Genomic DNA, 15,868 nt, shown 5'->3' on the forward strand with positions numbered 1-15,868 from the left:
TGACCGTATGGTGGCAGAAGCACACTTGGTTTCCAGGAAGCCCATCTAAGGAGGCCGCTGTGGTCTCATTCTAGTGAAAGCAGCTCAGCGGCCGTCCCCACCCACCAGTGAGGGTGGCCCGCGAGGCCTCATCTGCTCCCCTCGCTTCTCTGAGCAGGTGTGTCTCTAGCTGTAGACAGGCTGCCAGGACTCCACATGCAAAAAGGTGATGGCTAGTTCCCCTGTGACGTGGTTGAGAGAGACCCCGGGTCATGGGAAAGGAAGCGCTCCCACACGGAAGCTTAATTGGGGGCAATGACCTGGAGAGACAGAGGAATCGAGCATCAGGGCTCCCAGCTAGAGGGTGCAGGCTTCTCATGAGAAGCAATTGCCAAGCGCCAGATCTCTGCTTGGAATTATGTGCCCAGGGTAGGGGGCGACGTTGGCTGCTAAGATGTGGCATCCCAGTTGTCCCTGTCACCCGGCTGTGGACACTGTGACACCCCCTCCCCACACCCCAGGGTCAGGCAAACCCTCAGGGCTTCTCTGAACGTGGATGAATAGCCCATGATGGATCACTTCTCCCCCCTGCCTTAAATGAGCTCGTGATTCAGATCAGAAAGGGGCCAGGGGACCAGGCAGTCATGCTCTCCTGGGCAGGTGCCCGTTCCATGTGCTATAATACCCTTGTCATTAGTAGAAGACTGTGCATCACTTTTTGGTGACCTGGCTGTGACCCCGACGTTGGGCAGTCTTTGGACAAGTCGCGGTGTCTCTGTGCTCCCACGTCCCCAGAGGGTCCCGAAGGACACGCTCTTTCAGGGGCTTTGTGCCTGCTTCCGATGCCCCTTGCACTCAGCCTGCCTTTAATCCATGGGGCCCTTAGGTGTCTGTCCCTGAGAGAGGCTGGGTCGGCCCTATTCAAGAAGGTCACTTCGGGTAGATGAGGTCAGTCAGGGGCACTGGGTCCCCTCCAGACCTCCCGGGAGCCCACCTCTGTGTGCCTGGCCGCCCTGGGCTGCAGACCAGGTCACTGTCAGGTCCCCTGGCTTATAACCCACAGATTGCTGTCGGGGCCAACATTCCACACGTCCCGGAGCACTTCCTCCCCTATGGGGCTGAGCCTGTCTTCTAGAATCATCCACCAGATGCTCGCTCTCATCTCCGCCCAGAAGCTGCCTACGTCCTGCCCCCCATCCCCCCGTCCCTCCGTCCCCTGTCCTAGAGAGACTGAGGGGCACAAAGGAAGGGCTCCAGGGGGTGGCTGCCCCAGGCCCTGGCGCCTGTGCGGGGCATGCACAGTGCTGTCCCCCGGCCAGGCCGCGCTGGGCAAGCCAGGCGTCCTGCCTGGGACAGATCTGCCATCACTCTGACCCCCAACGCCCGCCCAGCTCAGGGTGAGAGTCTTCCCTGCCCTCCTAAAACTGCAGGGATCCCAGAAGATAGACTCGTGATGGGAGATGCAGTGTGGATCCCTCAGCTGTAAGACAGGGCATAGTTTCTCAGACCTCGTTTTCCCTAAGCTCTCAAATTAGGGACTTGATTAGACACTTAGAGTGTAAACGCTCTGACAGGGTCTTCTGGTCACAATTACTGTGAGGAGTGGAACGGGTCCAGGCAGATCCAGCGCCTCATCAAAGCCAAATAAAGCCGGAGGTGGCCTCGGGCTGATCTGAGTAGGAATTTCGAGGGGGTCCCTTCTCCAAATCCCAAAGTGTGGAGTCCGTGAAAGCGGCCAGGGAACATTCTTCCAGGCCAGTGTCGTGTGACTGCGGCCTCGGGTCTGAGGAGACACATGGCTTCTGTCCCTTCTCTCTTGGACTCCGGCTGACCTTTTCACTGGGAGGCCCGTCTCTGGGTCGGGGGAGATGCTGTGTCTGCTGGACGGGCCGGGTGGTCAGGCGGCCGGAGTTGAGTGTAAACATGTTTGAATGAGTCTTAGAGCAAAGGGACGTCCATGTCTGGGTGACTCATGGCCATGACGAGGAGACCCCGGAGTTGCCCAGCTGCTCCAAGGACGCAGGGCCCCCTTCGCAGGCTCAGGGAGGAGCGCTCGGTGGCCAAGGCCGAGCGGGTATTTGGGATCCTTTGTGGGGACGTGTTCTTCCCCCAGCCCGCACCTGACGTGGGCGAACCCGTGGCGCCCACTGCGCCCGTTCACCTGTTCGGCAGCTCTGTACGAATGGTCTGCAGTCCCGGCTTCCCTGGACTGGGAAGTCAGGGTGGCACAGTGGGGGACCCTGCAGTGGGATTGCTCTCCTTCCGGGGGGGCAGGTAGGCAGTTCCGTGGTGTCTGCACCTGCTAGCCAGACAGAGACTCGCGCCCTCCCTGATTCCGAGGGGTCTTCCTCATCTCGCTCACACTCAGTGGCCCGGGTCCTGAGGTCAGCTTGACTGTAGGCCTGGACCTTTCCCGACAGTTGGCACTGGGCGGCCCTGACAGGCTGTAAGGACGAAGGCAGAGCCCAGAACTGGGACGCTTTGGGGGGCAAGCCAGAGAGGGTGACCCTGCTTGCCTGGGGGTCTCCGGACCTCACCACCGTCTGCCTGGGGGGGACATCGTGTGACGGGAAGACAGGCCTGAGACCCTAGAAGATGCCATCGCGGATCCTCCTGAATGCAGGAGGCTGTGTGTTCCATTGGGCTGCCCCGACTTCCTGGGGCCCCAGGACACAGCAGGCCTCCCCATGATCACTGGCCCCCTCCTCTGTTCTCGTGCCTCGGATTGGGGTCCTCTCTCCATTTTGTCCTCCGTCTGGTAACCTCAGGGCCACTGAGACTCCCTTCATGCTCAGGATCTGAAGCAGGGCTGGGATATGACAATGTCCCCCTGCCCCCTTTGGCCTTCGCGCCAGACCTTCCCTCCAGGCGGGCCTGGTGCTCCAGATCAGCCCCCGTCCAGCAGACCGTCTTGTCCAGAAGCCGTTGGCTTAGTAGGATTCAGTTTAATAGTGATGCCTTTATTAAGTTCCTACTGTATACCCAAATGGCCGCGGTGCCCTTTGGCCTCAGCGAAGGGAAAAGGAAATGACCTAAGGAAGTAATTGGGCCTCTTGCTGAACCCGCCTCTCCCCTGTGACTTTGAGAAATCGAGTAGGAAGAGTGGGACCCAGACGCAGTCCCACGGAGAGCCCAGACAGCACGGGTCAGGGAGCGTGTCAGCGTCCGGCTCACGTCACGCCTGGAATAGGCCATCTCTGGAGTGACAATAAAGCCAATATTATTTCACCAGCAGGGAGATTCATGTCAGACATAATTTATCCTCTCAGGCTCTCTGAGCTGAGATCTGCTCTCACGAAGGTGTGAACGCTGGGACACGGTGTCCTCACGAGCTGGAGAGATGGGGCCGTGGCTCTCCCCAGGCTGCGCCCTCGTTCCCCGTTCTTCTCTGTATTTCAGACAGGATGTATATGGCGTGGGGTCGTCTTGGGCTGGGGATGGGGCAGTGACCCTCGAGATGAGAGCGAGGGACTGTAACCTTGCTACCCTGGACGTGGGCAGTGGCCTCTGGGTGCCTCAGGTCAAACACCCCCTGGGCCCCTTGGTGCCCATTCACCCCCAGGGACCCAGTGGGACCCCAAGGTCCTGCCCTGGCCTTGCAGCGGGGGCTTCTTCTGGCCTGCCCAGCAGATGCCCCTCTGACTCCCCTCACGTCCCTCGAGCGGAGGGACAGCGTGGAGCCGAGGGCTCTGAGACTGTGGTCATCTCAGGACACCTCTTCCCAAAGGCTTCCTGTCCATGTGGAAGGGCGGCCTGACTCGGCCTGTCTTGGGACAGGTGGCCGCGCTGCCCAGCGTTGCCCGTTCCCCTGGGGGAGGGAGACCCCAGCCCCAGGGCCTCTGTCCCCCCGTGGGCACCTTAGCTGGGGGTTTGGGGCCCGTGGGGTGGACTTCTCAAGCGGCCTTCTGTCTCCGCCTTGGGACCTGACACGAGTCTCTGAGCTGGCCTTTGGGGGCCAGTTGGTTTCCCTGATGGGAGCAGCCGTGGCCTCTCTTGCCCTTGGCTCGTCCTGGCAACATCTCCTCACCCTGAGTCCTTCAGAGGTCACAGACGCCACAGCGGGTGGTCCCCCTCCTCCTGCCCCCCGGGAGTCTTAGGACGCCCTGGGCCTGGTGCCCTGGAGGTCCCCTTGTCCCCAGCATGGCACCCTGCGGCTCTCTGCTCCCTTGAGCAGAAGCAGGGCGAGCTGCCTGGCCGCACGGCGCTTCCATCAGCAGAGGGCGCCCACGGATAGCGTCTGCGCTGGAAGCTGCCCTCCCCCCAGCTCAGCCCCACAGGCCTTGGGGCCAGCTGCTTGACCTTGTTACCATTCTAAGGAGCGGTGGGTCTGACAACAGGGTCGCTCCTTATCCAGGCCCGTAAGCCAGGTTCACAGCCCCTCTCCTGTGAGGGTGCTCATGCCGACTCCTCTCCGGACGCCGCTCCTTCTGGCCGGTTCTGCGGAGCGTTTCCGGGTGGCTCCCCCGTGCAGGGACCCGCCACGCTCTCTGGGCCAGCAGGATCCATGGGGGGGAAGGGCGCGTGCGCGTGGGGAGATCTGGAGCAGGCAGGGCAGGCCCGCGCTGGCTCTCGGCAGGCTGGTGTGGGCCTGGTCGTTAATGACCTCGTGTTGTTTCTGTCCTGAGTTTTAAAGAGCATTCCCTGCCATTAACATATGGGGTTTGTTTTTTTCCTTCCTTTTGAAAATTTGCGTTGAAGTCTTTCGATTTCTTTCTACTTATCTTCTGTTTTGCATACTAGCCCGGAGATGTGGTCCCTTGCCTCAGGCCTTCCTTCTCCCTGCTCTCTCTCCCCCTCCCTCCTGAGGGCACTCAATGAGACACAATCTGCTAGGTATAGCCTTAGGCGCTATGGAGGGTACAGAGATGCATCTGAAAACAGCCCCTGCCCAGAGGGAGCTGACATTCTAGGAGGTTCTAATTAGGATTTATACACAGATGTATTGAGGTATAGGAACTGAGGAGATGACATTGAAGACTCACTGCTGGAAGAACCAGTCAGGTTTGTATTTGTACTGAGCCTCCAAGAGGGTAGGCTTGGTCATGTGGCGATAGGGAAGGGCTGCAGGAACAGTTTGATCAAGGGGCAGATGTGCAGCAGATGGCTGTGCACCACCATATGCACCAAAAGTTGCCAGGTCCCCGAGCAGGTTTGTTTGTATAGCTGTGGCTGGGTATAGTTAGGGCTTCCTGACTGCCTTCTTATCTCTGTCTTCTGTTACAGCATCTTCATTTCCTGAGGATTTCTCCATTCTAACCACTGTGAAAGCCAAGAAAGGCAGCCAGGCCTTCCTGGTCTCCATCTACAATGAGCAGGGCATCCAGCAGATCGGCCTGGAGATGGGCCGCTCTCCGGTCTTCCTCTATGAGGACCACACGGGGAAACCAGGACCAGAGGATTACCCCCTCTTCAGGGGCATCAACCTGTCCGATGGCAAGTAAGTGGGCACTGCTCAGCAACCCTGTCCTACTCCTGCTGGGGGGCCGGGCAGGCCGCCTAAAGCCTGCTGGCTGGCAAGGGACCTATGGCAGGATGCACCTGACAAAAAAGCAGGATGGTCCCACCATGCACACAGGTGGGCACCAGGCCGAGAGAGGACTGGGCTCGAGTCCGGAGGCCTGGGTCCTGGTCTTGGGTTGTCTTCTGTGTCTTTGGGGGGCCCTTACTTCTCCCTGGGTCTCCACTTCCCCTTCAAATGCACTAAAGTATCTCAAATGCTAGGCTCCGAGTCTCAAAGGGACATCGAAGATCGTGCGGTTTTACCCGACTCCTTCCAGAAAGGATGTACGATATCCTTTTATTTTATTTTTTATTTTTTTTTACTTAAATTCAATTAATTAACATATAGTGTACTATTGGTTTAGAGGTACATGTCTGAGACTCATCAGTTGCATATAACACCCAGTGCTCATTACAACCCATGCCCTCCTTCATGCCTGTCACCCAGTTACCCCATCCCCCACCCCCCTCCCCTCCAGTAACCCTCAGTTTGTTTCCTATGACTAAGAGTCTCTTATGGTTTTTCTCCCTCTCTGATTTCGTCTTGTTTTATTTTTCCCTCCCTTCCACTATGCTCCTCTGTTTCGTTTCTTAAATTCCACATATGAGTGAAATCATATGATAATTGTCTTTCTCTGACTGACTTATTTCGCTTAGAATAATCCCCTCCAGTTCCATCCACATTGATGCAAATGGTAGATTTCATTCTTTTTGATGGCTGATTAGTATTCCATTGTGTATAGATACCACATCTTCTTTAAAGGACGTATGATATCCTTCAGGATATGGACACATTAGATGTGGGAGTGAATGATTTAAAAAAAAAAAAAAAGACAAATCTTTCCAGAATTCTCTACTGGGGGCATACCTAAACCCTGGTAGTTTGAAAGTCAGCTCTTTCATGGCGAACACATCCGAGGCCGTGGGCCTGATCTTGGAAGCCCCTTAGGATGTGGTCCCTGTGTTTCTCACGGAGAGCTTCACATCGATCCATCCATCCCACCACTTCCCAGCAAACCCTGTCTTCTCCAGCAGCCTGCAGTTTGCTACGGGGTTCAGGTTCACAGACCCGTGGCCAGCCTGGTCTGATGGCAGAGGCTGGGCTCGGAGCTGCCCAGCCCCCCCGCGACCGTGCAAGAAGTAATCGTTTGCTGCAGGTCCTCTGTGTTGGTGGTCTGTGACACGCCCTCTTCACCTGCCCGGGCTGTTTCTTCGCAGGTGGCACAGGATCGCTCTCAGTATCCACAAGAAAAATGTCACCTTGATCCTGGATTGTAAAAAGAAGACCACCAAACACCTCGCCCGCAGTGACCACCCCATGATAGATGTCAACGGCATTATCGTGTTTGGGACCCGGATCCTGGACGAGGAAGTGTTCGAGGTAAGATGAGGGGAGGCTGTCCCACGGGCACCTGGGACCGGCGCTGGCGAGGGGTCCCTCCTGGATGCAGCCTCCTTCTCGGGGACAGCGGGAATTCTGGCGTGGCCTTGGTTCCTATTGGCTGCGGCCTCTGCTGCCATCCCGAGGGCTGTTTGTGGCCTGTGGGAGTGGAGAGGCTCTGTGAGGACAGCGTGTCCACCCTTGTCCAAGGGGCCCAGGGACGAGCTTGGGAAGGGCACGGGCTTTGGTGAGCGTGGTCTGGGGCTCGTGGACACATGTGGACTCCTGCCTTCTGGTATCTGAGGGTCCTGGGAAGGGGGCAGCTGGGGCTGGGGGCACCGGAGGCCGGGGCGCTGCGGGAAGGCACGAGCCGCCACCCTTCGGAGGTGCTGTCCCTTGGTGGTGCCCACCTACAGCCTGGGACCCGGTTTCCCCGGGAAATGCCTCAGGGACGGAGAAGAGGGCTGAGCAGAGTGGGCCCTGGGAGCCCCCACTTCAACCTGCAGAGTCCTGCATTTCTCTCCTTTGAAGACTGGGGTTCAGTATAAGACAGCGTTAAAGAGCTCTGTCCTGCAGAAGCAGGTCAGCTCTGCAGGGGACCGGTGGTTTCCAGGTGCCCCAGCGGAGCACAGTGGCACCACCTGGGGATCTTAAATGTTCAGATGCTTAGGCTTTGCTTCCTGAGGTGCCGGGGCCCCAGGCCTGTGGCAGGGCCCTGGGATCTGCATTCTAGAAGGCACTTCAGGTGACCGGCGGTGGTCCCTCTGGCTTGGGCGAGGTGACAGCCAGGACCCCTCCGCTGGACTTCTTTCTTCTACATATTCGGGCTTTGTGGAAGGAGCGTTGGCTGCCCCCAGGGCTCTGTGGCTAAAGTGTGTTTGGAAACCACCATGCTGGATGGTCTGAGGGCTCTCCCAGCTCTGGGATTTCATCCTTGGGGCAGCGTTTCCTCTCGAAATTCCCGGGACTGTGCACATACTTGGCCATGTTTGAGGGGAATGCTCCATGCCCTCCAGCCCTGTGCTCACACCTGAGGTAGGGTGTCCGGGCCCGTGCATCTACTCGGTGAATTGGAGACCCCCAGGCTGGTCAGGTGTCGACCGGATCCCTGTGCACTGCGGGGGCCCCGGAGGGAGAGACTGCGTGCTTGTTACTCCCATTTCTGTTCTAGATGGAGTGATGTCTCTGCAGATTCCAGGGCTGGCCGGTGGGGAGGGTCTGCTGCTGAGCAGGTGAAGAGTGACTTTTCCAAAGCCTCATCTTTCTGCAAAGTCACAGCGGTGCATGTGGCATGACCACAAAACCTCTCAGGAGGGTGGCTCGCCCGGGGCAAGCCCCCCATCTCGCGTGCTGGATTTGGAGGCTCAGGCAAGTTGCCCTGCCGTGTCTTAGCCTCAGCTTTCCTGTCTGTGCAGTGGGATCATGAACACAGTACTTCCTGGGGCTGTGGCACATGGCGACCCTCAGAGTAGGCGCTCGACGGTATTAGTAGCTTGGTTTTGATTTGAGTTCCGTGTCAAGGCAGGTGGAGAGGTGGGACGATGGACAAGCAAGGCCCAGAACAGACATGTCTACACGGAGATGGGGTGGGAGGGCCGCTAAGAGAAGGCTGGGGAGCCAGCCTGTGAAGGTGGGTCCATGGGCCCTGCTGGGCGTGGGCGCCCTTGGCGTGTCCTGGGACAGCAGGGCAGGGTGGAGCCTGGAGCCCTCTGGTGCTGCCAAATTTTGCAAGTTCTGGAGACACACCCCATGGGCACATTTCTGACCCGACTTGCCCAGAGACCTGGGTTGAATTGCAGGATGGCCAGGGCTGTCAGCCAGGCCGGGGGTGGCTGAGGGGCTCTCCTGGGGAGCTGGTGTCGGAGGCACGGGGGTCACACAGACTGGGATTGAGCTGTCGCTGGTATAGATCCCTCGCTGGTGGCAGGATCCAGGTAAAGCAGGTGACGTTGCTGAGCTTGGGGACTCTCATTTGTCTAACGTGGGGACTAGTCATGGCACCTTGAGGGATGTTGGGGGCTCACCTGGGCTCAGCTACGCGGGTGCCTGCTCATGACGGGGAGCCAGGGTCACTGCGGACGCTGGCCCTCTTCCTGTCGGTTGAAGTTCTGGATCTGGAGGCGGGAAGGTGTGCCAATGCTGGGCTGTGGCTTCACGGGTTTGAATTCATTTACTGTGTGGTAGCTTTTCTGTGCTAGGCGGAAATCCGCGTCATTTCTTGTGCCTCGGGTGGGCTCACGGTGTGCCTGTCTTTGTAAAGAGGCCGGAACAAGCTTTCTCTACCTTTAAAAAAAAAAAAATTTAGGATCCTAAAGCAAATACTACTTCCTGGATATTCTGGCTGAGCCAGAAGGAGCTATTTTCCCGGGAGCACAAGATACGAAGACTGCATTGCTGTAGGGAAGCCCCGGGAGAGGTCAGGGCCTGAACCCCGCTGGGGGACGCTGGCTGGGCTGCTTGGCCTGTCCGAGACTCAGGGTCCCCGTCTGCAGCGTGGGATGGCGGCCACGTGGGGCCCGCGGTGCGCGTGTGGGGGGCAGCGCAGGCCTCCCCGTGCGGCTGCGGGCGGGCCGGCGTTGCATCGAGGCGCAGGTCAGGAACGTGCTTGGAATGGCCGGCCGCGGTGTTCCTGCTGTTCCAGCCAGAGCGGCTGCCAGGAGCGGGAGGTTTTGGGGCCCGCGAGGTGCTGGTGTTTTCCCAGACGTGGACTTTCCTGGCTGCTAGACTTGCTCACGTTGGAAAATGTGACCTGGCTTTCGCAACGAAGGCCAGTGACACAGTGGCCCCCAAGCCTTCTGTCTGGCTTTTCTCTTCACGGGGCAGTGACTGAGCTGGGCGCGTTGGCCTTCGAGGCCCAGACACCCTGGGCCTCAGGGCAAGAGAGGAAGAGTCTTTGTTTCTTTTGAAATAGAAGTGACTTAACTCTTTTACTTTCCACCAGATTCCAAATAACGGCACTCCCCGTGTTAACCACTGGGCTTCTCTTAGAAGCTCTTCCAACTGGGGGGGGGGGGGGGGCGGCACGTTGAAAACGATTTCTCCAGCCTCCACGTTCTTCCCCTGGAAGGACATCTTTCCCTCATTAAATGCCACTTTGTCCCACAGCTCTGCAAGGGCCTGGGTGAGCTGGAAGGATTCGGGGTGACTTTGGTGGGGGCGCCCATCACCACGGGCACACACACCGAGTACTATGTTGAGTGCTGCGTCCAGACAGGGGTTTACTAAACTCCAGAGAGCCTGTTGGGGCACTGGGGTTTTTCCTGGGGTGCACATGGCCCCACAGAAACCCCCTTGTCCGAAATGAAGTGCCGTCCAGGGCGAGAGCCTGGCATAGGGACTCGGAGCTGCGGTGAACCCTTCCTCCCAGGTGCAGACCCTGGGCCTGGTTGTGCAGGTCGGCAGCCCCTGGTCTCCCAGCCCCGGTGTGAGCCTGTGACGGGTCTGCCCTGCTGGACAGGGGACAGGACAGTACAGTCCCTCCTGAAGCCACCCCAGGAGGAAGTGCATGCAAAGGTCCCACGGGCTTTGGGCCTCAACCACTTCCTTTCTAGCTGATAACCAGGAGCCCATTGCTAAGCCTCTCCAAGCCCAATGTCCTCATCTGGAAAATGGGCGGAGGAGGCCCACACTCTGGATGGACTCTGAGTAAAATGCACCCTCCAGGCTCCAGAGAACCACACTGCCCCAGACCCTCTGCGCGCTCTGCAGGGCTGCTCTGGGGTGCTGTTCACCCCGGTGTCCCTGCGGAGCTGTGTGTCCCACGTCCCGTTCCTTCCCCTGGGATGTGCCTGTGTCCTGGGGTCCTGGGTGGCTTGGGTGCCAGGCAGGCTGAGGGGAGGTGGGGAGCTGTTCTTTAGAAGAGGGGTCCTGTGGGCCTCCCCAGGCAGGAAAAAGTCTTGTTTTCTTCCAGGGCTTAGGAACGAGCTTTGTGTTTTTGGAAACACAGACGAGAGTGCCAGGGAAAGCGATTATGTCTGGCAGGAGTTGGGAAGTGGTTGTTTTCCTTCCATGGTAGGGCTGGGTAGGAGGCCAGCCAGGTCAGCACTGGCCAGCCGGGCCCGCGACGATACCCGCCAAGTGCTCTGCCCTGCCATCAACCCTCACCACTCCCGGGACGTTGGCACCAGAGAGGGTGAAGAACCTGCAGAAGGTCGCCCAGCAAAACTGCAGGGGAGCAGGGTGGGTCCCCAGACCTGTTGTTGCCGGGAGCCTGACAGTCCTGCTCTGGTGTCACGTCGCAGGGCGGGCGCCACACTCCCAGCTGCCCGTGCATCTCTCTGTCCACCTGACCAACGAAACTGGGACTTCAGAAACTGGGTCACGACCTTCCCCAGCCAGGGTGAATCCCGGGTGGTCCTGATGATGCCGGTGGGTGCTTGCTCCCGTGGTCCCACACAGGTCCCCAGGACATCAGAGTGCCCTGACCTGTGGGGTCAATGAAGCCCCAGAACCTTCCAGGAAGAGCCAGCACAAGCTGTTTGCAGGCCAGAGCTGGCCTTCCCTGCCCAGCCTGCTGAGCACTCTCTCCGGCCCTGGCTCGGAAACACGGGCTGATCCGGGGGACCGGCATCCCCCTCCCCACCCTTGGCTCCTCTGTGGGGCCTGGAGCTGGTGGGTGTTCCAGGTGGAGGGGTCTGGAGGGTGGGGCTCGGCCGGGGGGCGAGCCTCTGTGGTGGGAGGACCCTCCTCTCTGGTGAGCCGGGAACAGAGGGAGGCCTACCCCAGGGGACGGGGAGCCAGGGAGTTCTGGGCCCGGCGCCAAACCTGCTTCTAAGCTGTTGGATGTTTCAAGGGGCAACAAGACCAAACAGACTGTAAACTGGGGCTTTCTCTGCACGCCCCTGGGTGCCGGCGGGAAGAAGATGGCATCACACCCAAGTGACGGTCCTCCCGTCTGTCCACCCGCCTTTCATTTGGAAAGACAAGGGTTTACCTCATCCCTGATTCCCATTTTCCAGAGGCCTGGCTTTTCCACTGACATGTTCTTTCCTGGAATGCAGCTTTCCTGGAGCAGGAGTGGACCTCTGCTGGGCTGGGCTTTCTCGGCCATCCATGAGGCGGCCTGGGACCCCTCTGGGGAGCGTAGAGCCACTGTCCCTCCGTGTGCATGGTTCCTAGCATCAGCGTCTCGAAGGCGAGAGAGCGGTGGGCTTGGCGTCGGAGGCCTGGGTCCACATCCTGGCTTTCACCGCCCAGGCTACGACCTCGGAGCTCCCAGGCCCCTCCAGGGACCATCCCGTCACCTGCCACAGGGACGCATGCTGGGGGTGCATGCGGGGGACCCAGGGCCAGTGGAGCACGTGGGCTGTGACTGGGGAGCTGTAGGACTGGGACCCCCGGGCCCTTGACCCTGGAGGCTGTTTGCTGGAGGATCTGTTCTCTCTGGGGCTGGGAAGCAGCACTTTTGTTCATTCTGTTTCCATCAGCATCCCCGCAGTGCTGTCATGTTGACCCAAATTTCTCTGTGGAGAGGAACTGCGAGTGTGTTCTAGAGTGTGCTTCTCCCATCCTGGGAAGGTGGTGCATTTGTGGGGCTGGTGGGGCCAGCTCTGAGCTCACGCTCGGACACCGTGGCTCGAGGCTCTGGGGCGCCGCCGGTAAAGCCCCCGTGTCCCCCGCCCCCCTGCCCCCCTCCCGGTCCAGGGGTGTTTCTGCAGTTGGTGTTGCCAGTTAGACCCATGCTGGGAACAGGAAGAACCAGCCTCCGGAGCCAGACCCGGGGGGGACCGTGGCTCCATCTGGAATACCTGCCAGGCTGTTCTGTTGCCCTGCTGCGAGACAGGTGCCGCAGTCCGGGGCTGTGCCACACAGGGTCCTCCTGCTGTCCTGGTACGGAGCCTGAGCTGCACAACAGTGTAGGCCATTCTGAGCCTGGGGCCCCCACCCCTGCCCTGCCCGGGCTGGCGTGGCCCTGTGTGCAGGCCCACTGAGTCCCAGGGCCTCCCAGGCACGCGGAGCAGCAGGGGGGGACCCCTGTCTGCATGGCATGCTGTCCCTGCTCTAGGCCCGTGTGCCCTGACTTTAGATGGAGACGTGGGAGCTCCCGGGGCTAAGTCATGGGCCCGAGGGATGGCCCTGGGGGAGAGGGCGGGCAGCTCAAACCCAGGCCCTCTAGCTGCCAATGGCATGCCTGGGTGGGGCCCGCAGCAGGCGGAGTGCACCTGAAGGGCCTGGTCCGTCCTGCTCCGTCCTTCCCCGTCCCAGGACCAATAGGACCCTGCCCCTCCTCAGTGCCCGTCTGAGCTTTCCCTGGGAGCACCTCCCTGCCTTGACCGTTGTGTGAGGCCCAGCCCCGTGCCTGCCGATGCAGTTCTCAGGCGGACCCCAAGGGATGCTGCAGGACAGGAGTGAGCAAGGTTGGAGCCTCTCGACTGGGTCTTTGGCTCTGCCCACTTCCCAGGGACCTTCCCTAATTCCTGGGAAGGGCAGGGATGTTGCAGTCCCCACAAGTCTCCATAATTTGGTGGCTCAGAAAGATAGAAATTGATTGTCTCCCAGTTCTGGAGGCCAGAGGTCTGACATGAAGGTGTCAGCAGGGCTGAGCTCCCTCCCGAGGACCTTAGGTGGGGGTCCTTCCTGCCTCCCCCAGCTCCTGGTGGCCCCGGGGTTCCTTGGCTTCAGGCCGCGTCCTTACAGGCTCTGCTCCCATCTGCACGCGGCTTCTCCTCCTCTCGTTTGTCTGCCCCTTGTCTTTCTTCTAAGGACACTTATCATGGGATTTAGGCCCACCCTAATCCAGCATGGTCTCGTCTTGAAAGACCCTTAACTTCCTTACATCTGCAAAGACCCCATTTCCAGATAAGGTCCCGTTCCTAGAGTCTGGGGAACAGGACTTGGAGCTTTGTTTTGGGGTCGCTATTTAACCCGCCCGCAGATCAGTGTGGAAGGAGGTTTACCCATTAATTCCTATAGGGCATGTGTGGTTAATGAAGAGCTCGTCTCTGGGCATGACTGTTTGGTTGGTTTCAAATGGAGGCTTTCTTGGGCTGTTGAGTCGGGTCTGGTCGAGGAGGCAGGATGGTTAGCTCTTCCTGGCTGGAGGGAGCGGTCACGGGCAGCCCCGAGCGTGGCTCCTGGCTTGGATGGGCAACTGCCTGGCCAATAGAGGACAGTATGCAGAGTGTTTGAGGTATATTTTTGTCTCCAGCTCAGGTCCAGGAAGGGCTGGGCCGTGGGCAAGCCTGGGCCTGGACTTCTGCCTGGTACTGTGGCTAGCGGCCTGCGGGCTGGGGGCCAGTGACTAGCTGGACGTCGGCTGGGGTGACTGCCTCGCACAGGCTGGCCCGAGCAGGGTGGCAGCGGGTCTCATGTTGGTGCCCAGGCCAAGGGGCTTTCATCTGGGGCTGTGCCTTGAGTGGTCAGGGTGCTTGGGGTGGGGACCGAGCTCTGAGGATGTGCTCCTGGAGCTGGCCTGGGTTGTGCTGGGTCCTCATGATCCCTGTTGAGCCAAGCAGCTGGGAGGGTGGCGGCTAGGAGGGGTCAGAGAGACCCCACAGAGTCAGGCAGGCCCTGCTTCCTGGCCTGAGAGGGCTTCAGGTTTGTTCCATGGAAACTCTGAGCCGCCGGCCCATGTGCCGGCCCCATGGGCTGATGCAGGGCTGGGAGTCCAGGCTTGTGGAATGACTTTCTGATGTGCGGGTCCCTGGGGAGGATTGGCGCCGGGGCTCCAGGGAGGGTATGTCACCTCGAGGTCACCTGCAGGGCTGCGGCGGGTATGGGCTAGGGCCGATCAGTGGACGGGGGAGGATCGGCAGCTTTCCTGGAGGGGCAGGACTCTGCGGCCCATGCTTCTGGATGCAGAGTCCTGCGGTCCAGCCTGCAGTGGTGCCCGAGCTTGGGAGCTGCCCATGTGGGTAACCGGAGGGCAGGGGGCCCCGGGGACTTTTTCTTTACTGCTGCTAGCTGTCAGGGGACGTGGGGAGGCTTCATCGTGGCCCTGACCTCCCTTTACCATTTGCATGGGTTGGGGCTAGCCTGGGACTCTGTCTCCTCGTGCAGGAGATGGGGCTGCTAGGCTTGTGAGTGCTGGGGGAGGGGGCCTGACGACGGTCCCAGCACTGGGCGTCCCTCCTCATCCATGCTGTGTGAGGGCCTCGAACTGTGAGACTCTCCGGACCACGCTGGGGGAGGGGAGCTGCGAATGCCACGGTTGTTGTGATGACAAGGATTGTCACTGTCTTTACCGTCCTTGTGTTGCAGGTGCGAGAGTTAGAGGGACATCTGCAAGCCCAGCCGGCAGGTGGGGGTGCTAGCGTCCAGCCCTTACCAGCAGAGTGCCGGCCCAGGGGCTGCAGTTGTGAGGGTGTGGGGTGTGGTGGGACCCCCGAGGGGCGTACTTCATGGGCGGCGGAGGGGCTCCCCAGGCTGGCTATGGGCCTTCAGCATCCCTGGGCCTCCAGGGGGTGATATCACCTTGGGACAGAGAGCCTCCAATACTGGGGCGTCCATGTGCACATTTGTTGGGTGGCCCCTTCCTAAGCGCATGTCCCTGTGTTTGGGGGCAGGGCGCTGGGGCCTCTGATGGTTGTGCGGCGCGCTCGTTGGAGGTCTTCCTCTCTGAGCACATGGAGAATCCAGCGCAGACTCATTTTCCCACTGTGCTACCCCGGTTCTGTTCGGAAGCTCTCAGCACTGGGGAGGACAGGCCCTGCGAGGTCTGCACCGTGCCGCCTCGGTGTCCGAGGAGCCGGGCACCAGGCCGAGCTGGGAGGCTTGTTCAGAAAACCCAAGGCCCTGGATGGGGCAGCGGCTGCGCCTCCGAATGTCCTCCCTCTGTCCTCTTTAGAAAAGCAGATAATAGTAACAGCCCTCCCGGCATTAAGGAGGGTACCTCCGGCTGATAGTCTTATCCTGATAATTGCCCGGACGATTCTGCAGAGCAGCCTGGGACATGCGTGTTGTGTTGGCTCCTCAGTGCTCACGGGCTCCCTGGAGTTGGTAGTAATACTGGTGTTGGTAGTAATGCTGGTGTTGGTAGTAATGCTGGTAGTAATGCTGGTGTTGGTAATA

At 59.7% G+C, this 15,868-nt stretch overlaps 1 protein-coding gene across 2 annotated transcripts in view; it reads left to right on the plus strand.

The window, feature by feature from the left end:
- Nucleotides 1-15,868, plus strand: part of COL5A1 (collagen type V alpha 1 chain) — a 151,232-nt gene that overhangs the window by 37,637 nt on the left and 97,727 nt on the right. For both annotated transcript variants that reach the window (XM_032418758.1, XM_032418760.1), the window contains exons 3-4: nt 5,203-5,416; nt 6,697-6,859. In XM_032418758.1, the coding sequence (XP_032274649.1) occupies nt 5,203-5,416; nt 6,697-6,859 (377 nt within the window). The remainder of the gene's footprint in view (nt 1-5,202; nt 5,417-6,696; nt 6,860-15,868) is intronic.

This window comes from Phoca vitulina, unplaced genomic scaffold (genome assembly GCF_004348235.1).
Source record: "Phoca vitulina isolate PV1807 unplaced genomic scaffold, GSC_HSeal_1.0 scaffold21, whole genome shotgun sequence".
Lineage (NCBI taxonomy): Eukaryota > Metazoa > Chordata > Mammalia > Carnivora > Phocidae > Phoca > Phoca vitulina.